This window comes from Plasmodium knowlesi, assembly GCF_000006355.2.
Source record: "Plasmodium knowlesi strain H genome assembly, chromosome: 8".
Classification (NCBI taxonomy): Eukaryota; Apicomplexa; class Aconoidasida; order Haemosporida; family Plasmodiidae; genus Plasmodium; species Plasmodium knowlesi.
In genome coordinates this window covers 1,714,438-1,736,008 of record NC_011909.2, presented here as the reverse complement: position 1 = coordinate 1,736,008, position 21,571 = coordinate 1,714,438, and the positions used below count along the sequence as shown (strand labels likewise).

The 21,571-nt window shown below is 39.9% G+C and overlaps 1 protein-coding gene across 1 annotated transcript; it reads left to right on the top strand.

Annotated features, from left to right (window-relative positions):
- Window positions 1-1,445: 1,445 nt before the first annotated feature.
- On the top strand, window positions 1,446-20,371 carry PKNH_0837900 (SICAvar, type I; the record flags this gene model as incomplete). Its single annotated transcript, XM_039114025.1, has 12 exons — window positions 1,446-1,517; window positions 1,681-2,470; window positions 11,409-11,557; window positions 11,952-12,641; window positions 12,749-13,393; window positions 13,643-14,141; window positions 14,581-14,690; window positions 15,018-15,647; window positions 16,332-16,985; window positions 17,893-18,606; window positions 19,045-19,704; window positions 19,943-20,371. The coding sequence occupies 12 exons, from the start codon at window positions 1,446-1,448 to the stop codon at window positions 20,369-20,371; spliced, it is 6,042 nt and encodes a 2,013-aa protein (XP_038969656.1).
- Between the last annotated feature and the right edge of the window lie 1,200 nt (window positions 20,372-21,571).

Sequence of the window (21,571 nt, the reverse complement as noted above, 5' to 3'; positions counted from 1 at the left end):
AAAGAAAGAAGGTTTAAAGGGGGGAAAAGAAGAAAGAAGGTTTTCAAAGGGAAAGAAAAGAAAGAAGATTTTAAGGGGAAAAAGGGAAGAAGAAGGTTCTTTCCTAGGTTATTAGAACAATAATATGGCCTGGTGTTTAGCTTCCCTAGGGGGAGAAAGAATCTTTTGTTTTCATAGTTTTTTTAAAGGGAAGAAAAAGAAGAAGGTTTTCAAAGGGAAGGAAAAAGAAGAAAGAAGGTTTCTTAAAGGGGGGAAGGAAAAAATATTTATAGGGAGGAGAAGGAAAGGAGGTTTCTTAAGGGAAGAAAAAGAATATTTTAAAGGACGAAGAAAAAAGAGGTTTGAGGGGGGAAGAAAAAGAAAGTTTTCAAGGGGGGAAGAAAAAGAAGGTTTCTTAGGGGAGGAAAGAAAAAGAAGCTTCTTTCCTCGGTTTAGGGTTAGAACAATAATATATGGCCTGGTATTTTAGCCACCCTTAGGGGGGAGAAAAAGAATCTTCTGTTTTCATAGTTGTTTTAAGGGGAAGAAAAAGAAGGTTAAAATTTTGTTTCAGGGAAGAAAAAGAAGGTTTTAAAGTTTGGAAGGAAACGAAAGAAGGTTTTAAAAGGGAAGGAAAAGAAGAAAGAAGGTTTTCAAAGGAGGGAAAAGAAGAAAGAAGGTTCTTTTTCCTCGGTTATTAGAACAATAATATATGGCCTGGTGTTTTAGCCACCTTAAGGGAAGAGAGAGAATCTTTTCTTTTTTTTTTACGTGTTTCAAAGAGTGAAGAAAAAGAAGTTTTCTGGGGGGGGAAGAAAAAGAAGGTTTTAGAGGGAAGAGAAAGAAGGTTTAAAAGGGGAAAAAGTGATGAAGAAGATTCTTTCCTCGGTTATTAGAACAACAGAAATATTGCCTGGTACTTAACCACCTTAAGGGAAGAAAAAGAAGGTTTTAGAGGGAAGAAGAAGGTTCTTTTTCCTCGATTTTTTAGAACAACAAGTATATGGCCTGGTACTTATTTCTTTTAGGAGGAGAAAGAATCTTTTTTCTCTATAGGTGTTTTAGGGGGAAGTAAAAGAAGGTTCCTTAAAGGGGGAAAAGAAGAAAGAAGGTTCAAGAGTAAAGAAGGATGAAAAGAAAGGTTTAAGTAAGGAAGAAAAGAAAGAAGGTTCAAGAGTAAAGAAGGAAGAAAAGAAAGGTTTAAGTAAGGAAGAGAAGAAAGTTTTAAGGAAGGAAAGAAAGAAGAAAAAGAAGAAGGAAAAGAAGTAATTTTTCTTCCTTTTTTTTTCTTTTCTTTCTTTTTCTTTGTTGTGTAGTCCTGTGTGTGTGGGAAATTTTGGGAAAAAAATATCCCTATTATAGAAGAAGAAGACGAAGACGAAGAAGACGAAGAAGAGGACGAAGAAGAGGAAGAAGACGAAGAAGAAGACGAAGAAGACGAAGAAGAAGACGAACAATTCACCAACATGGCAAAGAAGTTCTCAGATGTGTTGGCACCATGGATGAAGAGTACGGGGAAAAGTGGCGACGCCGCTTATGTAAGTAATTATAATTCTTTTTCTGAAATGGAAGCATTAAATGTTACGATAAATATATATGTATAAGTATGTCTATATGTATATGTATATATGTACGTATAGATGTATATATATCTATTTTTCTTATTTTTTTTTTTTTTTTTTTTTTTTTTTATGTGTGCAGGCAGAAATGCAGGTTTACATACAGGAAATGTTCACAGAGTTAGGGGATTCCCTGGGGGACGCGGGCTTCCCCGATGAAGTGACGACGGCATGTGGGAGACTATCGACGAACTACTGGTCCATGAATAAGCAGCTCAGTCAGGACAAATTAATATGTAAAACTCTATTAAAAACAATATATTGGATGAATGGAATAGATGAAAATGGTAAACCGGAGGTCGACGGCAGCCCACCGGAAGAGCGGTATTTGAAACAGCACTTGAGGTGTATAGTAGGTTACAGTGCTATGGTAGAAATCATGAAGGTAAAGTGTGACGTGAAGGATGTTATGAAAGCTGTCCAGAGTGCAGTGGAGGAAAAAATAAAGGTTGGGGGGAATGAACTCCTTAATAATAAGTGCGGACCTATTAAATTAGAAGATATGAAATTTAGTGCCCAAATTTTAGGGAAAACTTTGGGAGAATGGGTAAGACAAATGAACGGATTAAAAGGTATGATGAGTTTGTACCTCACTTGGAAAATGTGCCCGTCGAACGTGACATGGGAACATGGAAAAATAGAGGAAGGTGAAGATGGAAATAAGGACATTCTTCAATTGTTAGAAGAGAAAAAAGCCGGGGAGCTACACAAAAAAGTTTATCCGCAGGGGAGTCCAACCTCCGCCCCTGGAGGTTCAACTTCATCAGAGGACATATTAAAACAAGTCCTACAGAAAGCACAATCATGCTCATCAGGAGCACAAAATGGTAAAATGGAAGACTGTCTAAAGGAAAAACTGGAATTAGGAGTAGGTAAGTAAAAATTATCTAAGGAAGTAATGTTTCATGTAATGATCTAAGTGAGTAATGTTTGATGGTATGAGTGAACACGGTTTGATGGTCTGAGGGAAGTAAGGTTTGATGGTCTGAGGGAAGTAAGGTTTGATGGTCTGAGGGAAATAAGGTTTGATGGTCTGAGGGAAATAAGGTTTGATGGTCTGAGGGAAGTAAGTTTTGATGGTCTGAGGGAAGTAAGGTTTGATGGTCTGAGGGAAGTAAGGTTTGATGGTCTGAGGGAAGTAAGGTTTGATGGTCTGAGGGAAGTAAGGTTTGATGGTCTGAGGGAAGTAAGGTTTGATGGTCTGAGGGAAGTAAGGTTTGATGGTCTGAGGGAAGTAAGGTTTGATGGTCTGAGGGAAGTAAGGTTTGATGGTCTGAGGGAATGTAGTAAGGTTTCAGGGTTCAGGGTTTTGGGTTTAGGGTTCAGGGTTTAAGGTTCACAGTTTAGGGTTTAGGGTTCATGGTTTAGAGTTTTGGTTTAGGGTTTTAGGGTTCAGGTTTTAGGTTTAGGGTTCAGGTTTTAGGTTCAGGTTTAGGGTTCAGGGTTCAGGGTTCAGGGTTTCAGGGTTTAGGGTTTCAGGGTTTAGGATTTAGGGTTTAGGGTTTAGGGTTTAGGATTTAGGGTTTAGGGTTCAGGGTTTAGGGTTTAGGGTTTAGGGTTCAGGGCTCAGGGTTCAGGGTTTCCGGTTCTTAGGGTTTAGGAGTTTAGGGTTTAGGGTTCAGGGTTCAGGGTTTAGGGTTCAGGGTTCAGGGTTCAGGGTTTAGGGTTCATGGGTTTAGGGTTCATGGGTTTAGGGTTCATGGGTTTAGGGTTCATGGGTTTAGGGTTCATGGGTTTAGGGTTCATGGGTTTAGGCTTCATGGGTTTAGCGTTCCGGGTTTAGGATTCAGGGTTTAGCATGTAAGGTGTGTCTGCGAGGATGTAAGGGTTTAGGTTTAGGGTTTAGGGTTTAGGGTTCAGGGTTTAGGGTTTAGGGTTCAGGGTTTAGGGTTTAGGGTTCAGGGTTTAGGGTTTAGGGTTCAGGGTTTAGGGTTTAGGGTTTAGGGTTTAGGGTTCAGGGTTTAGGGTTTAGGGTTCAGGGTTTATCGCGTAGGGTGTGTCTGCGGGGATGTAAGGGAGGGGGGAGAAGGAAAAGAAAAGAATAGGAAAGAAAAAAAAAGGACTGAAAAGAAAATGGAGAAGAAAAAGAAAATTGAAGGAATTAAAACTAAAGAAAAAAGAAAACGAATAAAAGGAAGAGAGAAGGAATAAAAAGGAATAAAAAGGAATAAAAAGGAATAAAAAGGAATAAAAAGGAATAAAAAGGAATAAAAAGGAATAAAATGGAAAGGAAGAAGAGAAGAGAAAAAAAAAGAAAAGGGAAAAAAGAAAAAATGATTTTCCGCAAAGAAAAAAAAAAAAAATGAAATAAAAAAGATGGAAAAAAAAAAATTAAGGAGTAAAGAAAAATTAAAAAGAAAAAAAAAAAAAAGGGAATGAATGAATGTGTATGGGGTGTATATAAAATTTCGCCTATGCAGAGTGTATGTGTAAGATTTCGGATTTTTAGGTTGCGGGATTTAATATTTTAAGGGTGTATATGTGTAAGATTTTGTACTTAGGTTTGCGGGATTTAATATTTTTACGGTGTATGTGTAAGATTTCGCATTTTTAGGTTGCGGGATTTAATATTTTACGGTGTATATGTTTAGGATTTTGCATTTTCAGGTTGCGGGATTTATAATATTTTACGATGTATATGTGTAAAATTTAGTATTTAGGTTGTGGGATTTATAATATTTTACGGTGTATATGTGTAAGATTTCGAACTTCAGGTTGCAGGATTTATAATATTTTACGGTGTATATGTGTAAGATTTCACATTTTTGGGTTGCGGGATTTAATATTTTTACGGTGTATGTGTAAGATTCCGTATTTAGGTTGCGGGATTTATAATATTTTACGGTGTATATGTGTAAGATTTCGCATTTTTAGGTTGCGGGATTTAATATTTTACGGTGTATATGTGTAGGATTTGGTATTTAGGTTGCGGGATATAATATTTTACGGTGTATATGTGTAAGATTTCGCATTTTTAGGTTGCGGGATTTATAATATTTTACGGTGTATATGTGTAAGATTTCGTATTTAAGTTGCGGGATTTAATATTTTACGGTGTATATGTGTAGGATTTCGCATTTAGGTTGTGGGATTTAATATTTTTACGGTGCATATGTGTAAGATTTCGCATTTTTAGGTTGCGGGATTTAATATTTTTACGGTGTATATGTGTAAAATTTCGCACTTCAGGTTTGCAGGATTTAATATTTTACGGTGTACATGTGTAAGATTTCGCATTTTTAGGTTGCGGGATTTATAATATTTTACGGTGTATATGTGTAAAATTTCGCACTTCAGGTTTGCAGGATTTAATATTTTACGGTGTATATGTGTAGGATTTGGTATTTAGGTTGCGGGATATAATATTTTACGGTGTATATGTGTAAGATTTCGCATTTTTAGGTTGCGGGATATAATATTTTACGTTGTCTCGGGATTTATAATATTTTACGGTGTATATGTGTAGGATTTCGCATTTAGGTAGCGGGATTTATAATATTTTTACGGTGTATATGTGTAAGATTTCGCATTTAGTTTGCGGAATTTAATATTTTACGGTGTATATGTGTAGGATTTCGCATTTTTAGGTTGTGGGATTTATAATATTTTACGGTGTACATGTGTAAGATTTCGCATTTTTTAGGGTTTAAGGTTATAAGAACAACAATATATGGTCTGCAATTTACATGTTTTAGGGGATGTTTTATTTATTTTTTTTTTCAATAAAAAATAAAAAGGAAAAAAAAAAAAAAACAATGTGTGTTCTTAAAAAAGAAAAAGAATGTTTTCTTTTTTTTTTTTTTTTTTCTATAAACAAAAGGGTGTCCTTTCACCAAAAAAAAAAAAAAAAAAAACGCAAATATTCGTACGAAATACTTACCATATTGGAAAAAAAAAGAAAAAATGAAAGAAAAAAAAAAAAAAAAGGTGGGGGGTAAAGGATGATGAGGATGTTGAGGGCGTGAGAAGTTACATTCCGGGTTTAGGACAAAGGTGTCAGGGTGTTAGTACTTAGATTCCGGGTTTAGGACAAAGGTGTCAGGGTGTTAGTACTTAGATTCCGGGTTTAGGAGGAAGGTGTCGCGGTGTAAGAACTTAGATTCCGGGTTTAGGACAAAAGTGTCCGGGTGTTAGGACTTAGATTCCGGGTTTAGGAGTAAGGTGTTAAGGTGTTAACATTTAGATTCCGGGTTTAGGAGGAAGGTGTCAGGGTGTCAGAAGTCAGATTCCGGGTTTAGGACAAAGGTGTCAGGGTGTTGGGACATAGATTCCGGGTTTAGGACAAAGGTGTCAGGGTGCCAGAATTCGGATTCCGGGTTTAGGAGGAATGTGGCAGGGTGTTAGAACTTAGATTCCGTGTTTAGGACAAAGGTGTCAGGGTGTTAGAACGTATATTCCGGGTTTAGGACAAAGGTGTCGGGGTGTTAGAACTTAGATTCCGGGTTTATGAGGAAGGTTGTAAGGGTGTTAGAACTTAGATTCCGGGTTAAGGAGGAAGTTGTCAGGGTGTAAGAATTCAGATTCCGGGTTTAGGAGTAGGGTTCCGGGTTTAGTAGTATGGTTCCGGGTTTAGGAGTAAGGTTCCAGGGTTAGCTTCAGTTACTTTAGGGGGGGATAGGAAAAACTCCTCGCTGACAGGGCCTGCATACGACATAACGACCGGATGGTAGACACCGAATGGTAGGAACCGGATGGTAGAAACCTGATGGTATGAACCGGATGGTATGAACCGAATGGTATGAACCGGATGGTATGAACCAGATAGTATGAACCGGATGGTAGGTACCGGATGGTAGTGACCGGATGGTAGTAACCCGATGGTAGCAACCGGATGGTAGTAACCCGATGGTAGCAACCGGATGGTAGAAACCGGATACTACACACCAACCGGATGGTAGTGACCGGATGGTAGTGACCGGATGGTAGTGACCGGATGGTAGTGACCGGATGGTAGTGACCGGATGGTAGTGACCGGATGGCATGGAAGCATCCCAGCATCCCTCCCGGGAGGGGGAAAAGGAAAAACTCCTCGAAGACAAAGACCGGATACTACATACTAACCCAATGGTGAGAACCGGATGGTAGTGATCGGATGGTAGGTGCCGGATGGTAGACAGCGAATGGTAGGTACCGGATGGTAGTGATCGGATGGTAGGTACTGCATGGTGGAGACTGGATGGTGGAGACTGGATGGTAGAAACCGGATGGTGGAGACTGGATGGTGGAGACTGGATGGTGGAGACTGGATGGTGGAGACTGGATGGTGGAGACTGGATGGTGGAGACTGGATGGTGGAGACTGGATGGTGGAGACTGGATGGTGGAGACTGGATGGTGGAGACTGGATGGTGGAGACTGGATGGTGGAGACTGGATGGTGGAGACTGGATGGTGGGCACGGATGGTAGGAACCGGATTGTAGTAACTGGATGGTGGAGACTGGATGGTGGATACTGCATGGTGGAGACTGAATGGTGGGAACTGGATGGTGGGAAGTGGATGGTGGAAACTGGATGGTGGAGACTGGATGGTATGATCCGGATGGTATGAACCGGGTGGTATGAACCGGATGGTAGTAACCGGATGGTATGAAACGGATGGTATGAACCGGATGGTAGGAATAGGATGGTATAAACCGGAATAGTATGAACCGGATGGTATGAACGGGATGGTATGGACTGGATTGTATGAACCGGATGGTATGAACCGGATGGTAGACACCGGATGGCAGGGAAGCATCCCCGCATCCCTTCCGGGAGGGGTAGGCAAAACTCCTCGAAGACAAAGACCATATACTGGGCACTAACCGCATGGTAGTGGCCGGATGGTATGAACCGGATGGCATGGACCGGATGGTAGTAGCCGGATGGTAGTGACCGGATGGCATGGAAGCATCCCATCATCCCTCCCGGGAGGGGGTAGGTAAAACTCCTCGCAGACAGGGACCGGATAGTACATGTTTGCCTGATGGTAGTAATCGGATGGTAGGAACCGGACGGTAGGTACAGTATTGTATGAACCGGATAGTATGATCCGGATGGTATGAACGGGATTGTAGGAACCGGATGGTATGAACCGGATGGTATGATTCGGATGGTATGAACCGTATGGTATGATCCGGATGGTATGAACCGGATGGTGGAGACTGGATGGTGGTAACTGGATGGTGGTAACTGGATGGTAGGAACTGGATGGTATGAACCGGATGGTATGAACCGGATGGTGGGAACAGGATGGTATGAACTGGATGGTATTAACCGGATAGTACGAACTGGATAGAATGAACTGGATGGTATGAACTGGGTTGTATCAACTGGATGGTATAGACTGGATGGTATAGACTGGATGGTATAGACTGGATGGTATAGACTGGATGGTATGAGCCGGATGGTATGAACCGGATACTACACACTAACCTGACGGTATGAATCGGATGATATGGACCGAATGGTATGAACCGGATGGTATGAACCGGATGTTATGAGCAGGATGGTAGAAACCGGATAGTAGTGACCTGATGGTAATAAGCGGATGGTAGGTACCGGATGGTATGAACCGGATGGTGGAGACTGGATGGTAGAAACCGGATGGTATAAACCGGACAGTAGGGACCGGATGGTAGAAACCGGATGGCAGGGACGCATCCCAGCATCCCTCCCGGGAGGGGTAGGAAAAAACTCCTCGCAGACAAAGACCGGATACGACACAACAACCGGACGGTAGAAACCCGATGGTGGGAACCGGACGGTGGAGACAGGATGGTATGAGCAGGATGGTAGGTGTCGAATAGTGGGAAGTGGATGGTGGGAAGTGCATGGTAGGTACTGGATGGTGGAAACTGGATGGTGGGAAGTGGATGGTGGAGACTGGATGGTGGAGACTGGATGGTGGAGACTGGATGGTGGAGACTGGATGGTGGGAAACTGGATGGTGGAGACTGGATGGTAGGAACTGGATGGTGGAGACTGGATGGTGGAGACTGGATGGTGGAGACTGGATGGTGCGAACAGGATGGTGGGAACCGGATGGTATGAACCGGATGGTAGGAACCGGATGGTGGAGACTGGATGGTAAGGAACTGGATGGTGGGAACTGGATGGTGGAGATTGGATGGTGGAAACTGGATGGCGGAGACTGGATGGTATAGACCGGATGGTTGTAACCGGATGGTATGAACCGGATGGTAGAAACCGGATGGCAGGGACGCATCCCAGCATCCCTCCCGGGAGGGGTAGGTAAAGCTCCTCGCAGATAGGGACTATATACAACAGGGACCCGATGGTATAAACCGGATGCTATGAACCGGATGGTAGTAACCGGATGGTATGGACCGGATGGTGGGAACAGGATGGTATGAACCGGATGGTATTAACCGGATGGCAGGGACGCATCCCAGCATCCCTCCCGGGAGGGGAAGGTAAAACTCCTCGAAGACGAAAAACCGGAAACGACACAACAACCAGATGGTGGGAACTGCATAATGGGAGCAGGATGGTAGTAACCGGATTGTGGGAAGTGGATGGCAGTAACCGGGTGGTATGAACTGGATGGTATGAACCGAATGGTATGAACCGGATGGTAGTAACTGGATGGTGGAGACTGGATGGTATGAACTGAATGGTATGAACCCGATGGTATGAACCGGATGGTAGTAACCGAATGTTATTAACCGGATGGTATGAACCGAATAGTATAGACCGCATGGTATGAACCGGATGGTATGATCCGGATGGTATAAACCGGACAGTAGGAACCGGATGGTAGGAACCCGATGGTATGAACCGGATGGTATAAACCGGATGGTATGAACCGGATGGTATGAACCGAATGGTAAGAGCCGGATGGTATGAACCAGATGGTGTGAACCGAATGGTATGAACAGGATGGTATGAACGGGATGGTAGGAACCGGATGGTAGGAAGCGTATGGTATGAACTGGATTGTGGGAACTGGATGGTGGAGACTGGATGGTGGGGACTGGATGATAGGAACTGGATGGTAGGAACTGGATGGTATAGACCGGATGGTATGAACCGGATGGTTGTAACCGGATGGCAGGGAAGCATCCCAGCATCCCTCCCGGGAGGGGTAGGTAAAACTCCTCGAAGACGAAAAACCGGATATTATACACCAACCGGATGGTGGGAACTGGATGGTAGGTACGGGATTGTAGTAACCGGATGGTGGGAACTGGATGATATGAATGGGATGGCATGAACCGGATGGTATGAACCAGATGGTATGAACCCGATGATATGACCCGGATGGTATGAATTGGATAGTATGAACCGGATGGTATGAACTGGATAGTATGAACCGGATGGTGGAGACTGGATGGTATGAACTGGATGGTATGAGGCGGATGGTATAAACCGGATGGTAGTAACCGGATGGTATGAATCGGATGGTATGAACCGGATAGTATGAACCGGATAGTATGAACCAGATAGTATGAACCGGATGGTAGGAATAGGATGGTAATAACGGGATGGTATGAACCGGATGGTAGGAACCGGATCGTAGGTACCGGATGGTATGAACCGGATGGTATGAACCGGATGGTATGAACTGGATGGTTTGAACGGGACGGTAGGAACCGGATGGTATGAACTGGATGGTATGAACTGGATGGTATGAACTGGATGGTATGAACTGGATGGTATGAACTGGATGGTATGAACCGGATGGTATGACCCGGATGGTATGAACCGGATGGTATAAGCCGGATGGAATGAACCGGATGGTATGAACCGGATGGTATGAACCGAATGGTAGGAACCGGATGGTATGAACTGGATGGTATGAACCGGATGATATGAACCGGATGGTATGAAGCGGGATGGTAGGAACCGGATGGTATGAAGCGGGATGGTAGGAACCGGATCGTATGAACCGGATGGTGGAGACTGGATGGTATGAACTGGATGATAGAAATCGGATGGTGGGAACCGAATGGTGGAGACTGCATGGTGGAAACTGGATGTTGGAGACTGGATGGTGGAGACTGGATGGTGGAGACTGGATGGTGGAGACTGGATGGTGGAGACTGGATGGTGGGTACTGGATGGTGGGTACTGGATGGTGGAGACTGGATGGTGGAGACTGGATGGTGGAGACTGCATGGTGGGGACTGGATGGTGGAGACTGGATGGTGGGAACTGGATGGTGGGAAACTGGATGGTATGAAGCGGATGGTAGGAACAGGATGCTATGAACCGGATGGTATGAACCGGATGGTATGAACCGGATGGTATGAACCGGATGGTAGGAACTGGATGGTGGAGTCCGGATGGTGGAGACTGGATGGTGGAGACTGGATGGTGGAGACTGGATGGTAGGAACTGGATGGTTGAAGCCGGATGGTGGGAACCGGATGGTGTGAACTGGATGGTATGAACCGGATAGTATGAACTGGATGGTGGAGACTGGATGGTGGAGACTGGATGGTGGAGACTGGATGGTGGAGACTGGATGGTGGAGACTGGATGGTGGAGACTGGATGGTGGAGACTGGATGGTGGAGACTGGATGGTGGGAACTGGATGGTGGGACCTGGATGGAAGTAACCGGATGGTGGGGATAGGATGGTTGGGACCGGATGGCATATAAAACCGCACATTTAGAACAATCCCAAACGAAAAAAGAAAAAAAAAAGAGAAAAAATTTTTCATCGATTGTGAATGACATTCATTTACTCAATCTACATACATACAACATACAACATACAACATACATTATATATATATACAAACATGTCACTTTAAATGTCGTACTAATCTTCCTTTCTTCCATCTTCTTTCCATCTTTTTACAGCTGAAGCATGTATCAAGAGCACATTGGAAGACACCACCAACAGTGGAAGTGGCAATGACAAAATGTGCAATCCCCTAAAATGTATAGAGAACTACTTAAAGGCAAGAGATGCAGCAGCACCACCACCAGGAGGATCAACCACAGTAACGGTAAGGGTGGAGGGAGAAAGAGAAGACGACATGAATGTACACATACAAACATATACGTACACGTATATGTACATACATACGCATGTATATACACATATAGTCATATGTATATATACATATATATATATATATATATATATAGACATATACATATGCGTACGCATATACGTATGTATATACGTATATATGCATATATATATTTACATATACATACATATATATGTATGAATGTACATATATACATATGCGTATATATATACGTACGTACGAATGTACATATACATGTATATGTATACGTGCATATATATATATATATAGATATATATATATATATATATATATATATATATATATATATATATATATATAAATATATATATTACTTAACTTTTAGAAAGACTTTTGGGAAGAGAAGGTAAAGGCGCTGTGGAAAGAACTGTCTGATGAAATGGTGCAAGCAAATGGCACAACAGCGGGAGTAGGGGACTGCGATAAAGTGAAAGATGGAAGTACAGGAACTGAGGGGAGGGATGCAACTCATTCTGAAAAGACGGCATGCAATTATTTGTATGTCGGCTTCGATGCACTGTACAACGGTACGACGTCGGCGGCCGCGACGCGGAAGGCGTCGTCGCCGGTAGGCGACGACATCCTATCTAAGAAATACCCATCGTTTAGACAAACGATGGGTTGTTTCTTACTTCATTCTTATGCAAAACACATGAAAGAAAAGGCAATTTGTAATATTGAAAAGGGGATAGAAAAAGCTTTCGAGCTATGGAAGAACCCAAGTGAGGAAGCTCCAAAATCTTGCCAAAGTTCCAAGGGCAAGGGACCTTGTGTCCCTTGCCAATGGAAAGAAAAAGACAAATTGGACAGTTGCCTTGCCACAATTAACATAAATGGCACAACTGGCTCTGAGGGGACTGCAAAGAAGAAAGTGGAAAAAATTATCGAGGATGACAGCGACTCCAACATTAAGACAATGCTAACTAACATAAATAAAAGGGATAATTTATGTGAGCATATGAAATGTATTGCAACCCACTTAAATTCCTCTAACGGACAACAAAATACGAATGTGGTAAGGGAGAAAATTGTACATATATACGTATATGTATATATGTATATGTATGCATATGCATATGTATATATATATATATATATGTATATATTATACTCCACTTGCAGAAGGACTTTTGGAAGGGAAATGGCGAAGTCGCCAAATTATGGGAAGAGTTGGCAAAAGCAATGACCGCAAATGGAAAAGGCGGGAAGGGAGCTGATTGTGATCAAGTGAAGGATGGAAATAGTAGCCCGAGGAATGCGACTCCTTCTGAAAAGACGGCATGCAATTTTTTGCATGCCGGCTTCAAAAAACTGTATGACGATTCGACGGGAACTGCTAACAATGGAGTTTTGTCCAAACACTCATCGTTTAGACAAACGATGGGTTGTTTTTTACTTCATTTATATGCAAAACAAATGAAAGAAAAATCCATGTGTGAAATAGAAGCTGGAATAAAAAAGGCTTTCGATCTTGGCAAAGGTTTAAGTATTAATGGTACTTGCAGTGGTGGTTCCAATGGCAAGGAACCTTGTGTTCCGTGTCAATGGAATGAAGACAACTTTAATAACTGCAAAATTAGCACAGATGGAACCACAACACAAACGGAAGTAAAGAACAAATTGAAAGAAATTGTCACGGAGAATGACCCCAAAATAAAGACCATGGCGGAAGCTGTAAATAAAATGGACTTATGTGACCAAGTCAAATGTGTAGCAGCCCGATGGAGGAAAGAGAAGGACACGAGCGGTTCACCACCACGTGATTGGGTAAGTAATGGTATTTACGCACATATACACATACATATGTACGTACATGTATACGTATATTTATACATGTATACCTGTATGTACATATACGTATGTGTATAAATATGTATGCGTATACATATGTATGTACATATACATGTATATATATATATATATATATATATATATATATATATATATATATATATATATATATATATATATGAATTTATGCATATGCATATATATATATGTATATTTCAATTTCAGAAGAAAGTGTGGGAAGGCGAAGACGGTGTGAAGAAGGAATTAGGGGAACTTTCTAAAAAGATGAAAGAGAAGACGGATGCTGCATCCTACTGCACTATGGATGAAGGGAAAGGAAAGGAGGCTTGCCTCCTTATAGCAGCAGGATTAAAAAACCTCTACAATACAACTACTGCTGACGACCTTACGGCGTCGTTCCAAAGAACGATGCAATGTGTTCTATTAAATGCCATCGCAGATAAATTAGAAAGTGACGAACTGCCGTGTAAGGATGAGAAAAGTGTTCAGGCAGGGATAAATCATGCTTTTGGGACGGAAAATGATAACATTAGGAGTGGAGTATCCACATGCAAGGATGATGTTAAGTGTTTTAAGTGTGTTAGGGAAAAAAATTTAATGAGTTGCACATTGAATAATGACGATAAGAATGTAAAGGAAAAAGTAGAACCCATGCTAAAAGCAAATGATACATTCAAGAAAGAATCTCTGGAGAAGACCATATGTAAGTAGACATTTTTTTTCTCTCCTCCAACCTACCAATAACAAATATATGACCATTCCACATCCATTCCACATCCATTCCACATCCATTCCACATCCATTCCACATCCATTCCACATCCATTCCACATCCATTCCACATCCATTCCACATCCATTTCCAAAAACAAAAACAGAAAGAACAAACAAAGACAAAAATACAAAAACAAAAACAAAAACAATAACAATAACATTATATGTATATATACATATATACATATAAGTATATATATGTATACATATACGTATATGTATATATGTGTACATGCATATATATGTATAAATATATATGTGTATATGTATGTATATATGTATATATATATATATATATATATATATATATATATATATATATGTGTATGTATATATGTGTCTATGTGTTTGTCTGTGTCTGTTGGTATAGGTAAACCATGTACTGGGGAAGGGAAGAAGGATTTCTGTCAAGAACTTAATTGCGTAGTAGATAAATGGGGAGAAAGGAAGAATGGAAGCTCAAGCGGAACGACTACCTGGGTAAGGAATGTGTTGTCATGGTCATGGTCTGGTGTGCTGATGGTGGAATGGAAACCACAACATCCATAACAACATCCATAACAACATCCATAACAACATCCATAACAACATCCATAACAACATCCATAACAACATCCATAACAACATCCATAACAACATCAATAACATCGACAACATATACATATATACATATATGTATACGTATGTGTATACGCATGTGTATACGTATATGTACATAAATATGCATATTTGTACATATATGTATATATATATATATATGTATATGTATATATACATACATGCATATATATACCGCTTTATGTTTAGGAAAACATGAAGAGTGATTTTGAAACAGAATTAAAGCTACTACTGGAAGACATGAAGGGAAAGCAGACTGACGTTGCTAAATACTGCAAGGGCAATGGCAGCGCCGGCTGGGAGGACGGCGCTGCCGGCGAAGCCAATAAAAAGGCATGTTTACTCACTGCAGCAGGACTCCATCACATATCGAATATTCAGCTTGAATATAATGATAAGGCCAATCCGGGGAAGGGTCACGATAATAACCCCTATGATAACCAAGAGTTTAAGCAATTCGCTTCCTGCTTAATGCTAAAGGCAGTTGCACAGAAAATGAAAGAAGAGAGCAAAATTTGCGACATAGACCAAGGGATTAGGGTCGCTTTTTTAAAGGCAAAAGACATTAAAAAAGAATTTTGCAAGAATAATAAACCTTGCATTGTTTGCAAATTGGAAGACAACTATGATACTTGTACCATTGGCAATTCCAATGTAAAGAACAAATTGGAATCATTGCTTACAGATAATGAACATAAAGACAACGTCAATAACACCCTCTCCACAATAACTAAAACAGAAGGAAATGTTGGCACCCTCTGCCAGCGTTTACAATGCTTAGCATCTCGAGTTCAGCTGACCAAGGGCAAGTACAGTGCGGTAAGTAGAATAAAAGGAGAAGGAATAGAAAGAAAAGGAATAGAAAGAAAAGGAATAGAAAGAAAAGGAATAGAAAGAAAAGGAATAGAAAGAAAAGGAATAGAAGGAATAAAAGAAAAAAAAGAAAAAAGAAAAATTATTCAGATTCCGGGTTCAGGTAGAAGGTTGTATGGTATAGGAGTAAGGTTATATGGTATAGGACTAAGATTGAAGGGTATAGGAGTAAAGGTTGTAGGGTATAGGAGTAAAGGTTGTAGGGTATAGGAGTAAAGGTTTTAGGGTATAGGAGTAAGGTTCCAGGGTTTAGGAGTAGTGTTGTAGGGTTTAGGAGTAGTGTTGTAGGGTTTAGGAGTAAGGTTCCAGGGTTTAGGAATAAGGTTCAGGGGTTAGCTTTAGCTGCTTTAGGGAGGGAGAGGAAAAACTCCTCGCAGACAGGGACCGGATACTACACACTAACCGGATGGCAGGGAAGGCAAACTCGATACTACAGCACAACACGAAAGAGAAGAAAAAATAAAAAAAAAAAAAAAAAAAAAAGAAAAAGGAAAAAAAAAAGATAAAAGAAAAAAGAAAAGAAAAAGAAAAAGAATGTATACATATACATGTGGACATATATATGTATGTATGTACATATAAATATGTATATGCATATATATATATATATATTTTATTCCACTTATATAGGACGATTTCTGGGGGAAGGAAGGCGGCGAAGTCGCCAACTTATGGAAAGAATTGGCACAAGCAATGACAGATAATGGGGGTCAAGACAAAGGAGGTCAATGTGGGACAATGGATGATGGCAGTGCCCCTGGTGGCGCTGCCAATGGCAGACCTGCTACTGACCCTGAAAAGAAGGCATGCAATTATTTGTATGCCGGATTAAAAGCACTTTATACGACGACGGCGTCGCCGTCGTCGTCAACAGGAAACAATGGTATCCTGTCTCAACACCCATCGTTGGGACAAACGATGGGTTGTTTACTTCTTAAAGAATATGCAAAAAAAATGCAAAGTACATCAACTTGTGTCATCGATTCCGGTTTAAAGAGAGCTTTCGACACTGCTGGCCAAGGTTCAAATGGAGTACAATGCAAATGGAATGAAGCCGACTATGACGACTGCCAAATTAGCACAACTAAGGCATCTGGCCCCACAACCCCAACGCCAGTAAAGGACAAATTAGACCAAGTTAAGATCAAAATTGACGGCACCGCAACTGACAACCTAACGGAAGTAAACAAAATGAATAACTTATGCGATTATATTAGATGCGCCGCACCCAAATGGTTCAAAAACAAAGCAACCGCAAAAGGGGGAAATTCTAACCAGACTTGGGTAAGTATTACTACAAAGAACACATCCAACCTACCACCAACAAAACACTTAGTGGGAGTGGAATGAATTAAAAAAAGAAAAAAAAAAAAAAAAAAAAATTCCACATTCAGAGGTGTCATAATATGGTTGTAGGGGTGTCAGAATAAGGTGGTAGGGGTGTTAGAATAAGGTTGTATGGGTGTTCGAATAGGGCTGTAGGGGTGTTATAATATGGTTGTTAGGGTGTTAGAAGAAGGTTGCAGTGATGTTAGAATAGGGTCTTAGGGGTGTCAGAATAAGGTGGTAAGGGAGTTAGAATAGGGTCTTAGGGGTGTCAGAAAAGGGTCTTAGGGGTGTCAGAGTAGGGTCCCAGGGGTGTCAGAATAGGGTCTTAGGGGTGTCAGAATAGGGTCTTAGGGGTGTCAGAATAAGGTCGTAGGGGTGTTAGAATAACGTTGTGGGGCTATTGGAATAAAGTTGTAGGGGTATTAGAATAAGGTGGTAAGGGTGTTAGAATAAGGTGATAAGGGTGTTAGAATAAAGGTTGTACAGGTGTTAGAATAAAGTGGTAAGGGTATTAGAATAAGGTGGTAAGGGTGTCAGAATAGGGTCTTAGGGGTGTCAGAATAGGGTCTTAGGGGTGTCAAAATAGGGTCTCAGGGGTGCTAGAATAAGGTGGTAAGGGTGTTAGAATAAGGTGGTAGGGGTGTTAGAATAATGTTATAGGGGTGTAAGAATAAGGTTTTGAGATTATTGGAATAAGGTTTAGGGGTTAGCTTCAGTTACTTTAGGGGGAAGGAAAGAACTCCTTGCAGACAGGGACTGGATACTACACCAACCGGATACTATACCAACCGGATACTACACAACCTACCAACTATCAACTAAATATATAACCTTTTTTTCTTTTTTTTTTTTTTTTTTACAGTGTGACTTTTGGGAGAGGGAAGGCGTCAGACCCAAACTGGAAGATATGTTCAAGGGCATCGAGTCCGATGGAAAGAACAAACCTAATACCACAATCTGCCAACAATTTGGTGATGATAATCCACATAGTGTTGAAAGAAAAGCATGTAATCATATCACAGCAGGTTTAGAACACATTAAAACACTTAGTGGTAGTGGTGTTGGTGTTAATGACAACCAACTGCTCGATAGAGCAGTTGGTTGTATTGCTCTTAACATGTACGCTGATAAAATAATAGAGGAGTCGAACAAATTCTGTCCCATTGATGAGGAAAGAATAAACCTAATGTTCAAAAAATGGAATGAAAAAAATAAACTTCCGTCTTCGTGTTCCACTGGTAGTGGTAATAATAATGTTTGTTTTGAATGCACAAGGCACAAAGACTTTAATAATTGCAAATTAAGTGTTGATAAAAATTTGATTAAAACAACACAATCTGGTGCAAGTGGAACTTGCACTTCTAACGCAACTGAAGTGAAGACTCAAATGGGCGGTCTCCTCAACAACGAAGACAAATCCGACCCCAACTCCATTAAATCCAACATAACGACCACCTTATCTTTTATCACTGAAATGACCTCTTCTTTCTGTACTCAAGTCCAATGCGCCATTAAGAAAAGACTGAAGATCAAAAATGGACAAGCCACCTCAAGTGGAACGATCACACAACCTTGGGTAAGGGGCGGTATACAACTACACATATACATATATACATATACATATACACATACATCCATATATATGTCCACATATACGTTCATATATACGTATATATATGTATATGTATATGTATATGTATATGTATATGTATATGTATATGTATATGTATATGTATATGTATATGTATATGTATATGTATATGTATATGTATATGTATATGTATATGTATATGTATATGTATATGTATATGTATATGTATATGTATATGTATATGTATATGTATATGTATATATGTATATATGTATATATGTATATATGTATATATGTATACATGTATATATGTATATATGTATATATGTATATATGTATATATGTATACACATATGTGTATACATATGTGTATACAAATACATATATATTTTTCTCTTCTTTAACTTCTTCTTTAATGATCAGAAAAACATCGAAGAAGACGCCACGAAGGAATTGACGAAACTTCTAGAACATATGATGCAACCTTCGGAGCAGAAGGACGTTGACAAATACTGCAAAGACAACGAAGATAAATGGAATAAAATTGGCCATAAAGAAGGCAAAACAAATAAAGCAGCTTGTTTGCTTTTTGCTTCAGGATTAAAACACATTTATACCCGCGGTAAGGGCCAGGTTAACGGCTCTGTTAACGGCCCATCGTTTGCACAAACGATGGGTTGTTTATTTCTTAAAGAATATGCAAAACAATTCCAAAAAATGGCAGAAGTGAAGAAACAAGGAAATAGTTGGGTACATCCTCTTTGTGACATAGATAAGGGCATAAAACATGCTTTCGATAAGAGTGGTGAAATTATGAATGACACATCTCCATGCAAGAATAATGGTCCTAATTCTTGTTTTGTGTGCACACAGAACGGAAGTTATAAAGATTGCTCCATTGGCAATGAGAGTGTAAAGGACAATGTGGGAACAATCTTCCAAGACGACCAGAAGCAAAAACATATGCAACAAACCTTAGAGAATACAGTCTGTCCCATCCTTCTTACGGATCTCCTTACCCCTTTTCTTCCTTTGGCTCCTGTCTCTATTGGCCTTTCTGCTATGGCTTATTATCTTTGGAAGGTAAGATAAAAAAATTAATGAAAAAAAAAAAAAATTTTCATGGACAAAATTAATGTTTAAAAGGAAAAAAAAAAATTTTAATGGGAAAAAAATTTTTTTTCATGGTTAAAAGGAAAAAAAAAAATTTTTTAATGGTTAAAATAAAATAAAATAAATGTGTAAAAAGAACATTTCACAATCTTCTTAGCAAAAATATCCTCTCAATTTTTTTTTTTTTTTTTTTTTTTTTTTTTTGTAGTATTTTGGTCCTCTTGGTAAAGGAGGAGCACGTTTCCGAAGATCTCCTGCTGAAATACGCGGTCCATCGGTACAGGAACAAGTCCTTGATCATGTGCAACAAGATAGTTCACATGAATATCGATTAGTGAAGGAACGAAAACCTCGTTCTGCTCCAACAAGAACAAAACGTTCTGGTCCCGTGAATCGCCGCACGATTATTGAAATTCATTTTGAAGTGTTAGACGAATGCCAAAAAGGGGACACACAATTGAACCAGAAGGATTTTCTGGAACTTTTGGTTCAAGAGTTCATGGGATCGGAATTTATGGAAGAAGAACAGGTTCCTAAGGAAGACGTTCTTATGGAACCTGTTCCTATGGAACTTGTTCCTATTGAAGAGGTTCCAATGGAACGTGTTCCAAGTTTAGGTTCCGGGTTACTGGTTTAAGGTTCAATGTTTAGGGTTCAAGGGTTTAGGGTTCAAGGGTTTAGGGTTCAAGGGTTTAGGGTTCAAGGGTTTAGGGTTTATGTTTTAGGGTTAACGGTTTAGGATCCATGGTTTTAGGGTTTTATGGTTCACAGTTTAGGTTTCACAGTTTAGGTTTCACAGTTTAGGATTCACAATTTAGGGTTCACAGTTTAGGATTCACAATTTAGGGTTCACAGTTTAGGGTTCAGGGTTCAGGGTTCAGGGTTCAGTGTTTAGGGTTTAGGGTTTAGGGTTCATGGTCTCAGGTTCACGGTTCAGGGTTTAGGGTTCAGGGTTTAGGATTTATTGTTTAAGATGAAGGATATTGGTTTCACACCTTTTGTCCTTTTTTTTTTTTCCTTTTTTTCCTTTTTATATTTTCTTGAAAAGAAAAAAAAAGAAAAAGAAAAAGATTTTTTCTTTCACATTTATTTCTTATTTTGTTTGTAACTTTATTTATTTTTTTTTTTTTTTTGGTGAAAGGACAACTTTCCTTTATAGAAAAAAAAAAAAAAAAACATTTTTCTTTTTTTTTTAAGAACACACATTCTTTTTTTTTTCCGTTTTCGAAAAATATATTTTTTCTTTTTTTTTTTTTTCCGCTTGCGAAAAATATTTTTTCTCCCTTTTTCTTTTTTTTTTTTTTTTTGCGGAAAGCAGGAGGATGAGCGCGCGCTCATATTGTGATGTGTCCTGGCCTCGGACAAGAAAAAAAAAAAAAAAAAAAAAAAAAAAAGGGTGTATGATTAAATATATTACAGTTGCAAAAGGTCGCAAAATATAAAGGAAAAACACACACTTATCCGACGCAAGGAAAAATTGTGTTTACATACGTGTTGGCACAAACAACTTTATCGAAGTACACATACACTTTACACCAGAAATTTATACAGAATAACGGGAATATGCGAAAATGCCTGGGTTCAGCGTCCCGGGTTAAAAGTAAAGTTAGTTCCGTGTTAAGGATAAAAGTAGGTTCCGTGTTAAGGATAAAAGTGGGTTCCGGGTTAAGGGTAAAGGTGGGTTCCGGGTTAAGAGTAAAGTAGGTTCCGGGTTAAGGATAAAAGTAGGTTCCGGTTTAAGGGTAAAAGTTGGTTCCGGGTTAAAAGTAAGTAAGGTTCAGGGTTAAAAATAAGGTAGGTTCCGGGTTGTAGGTAAGGTAGGTTCCGGATTGAAGGT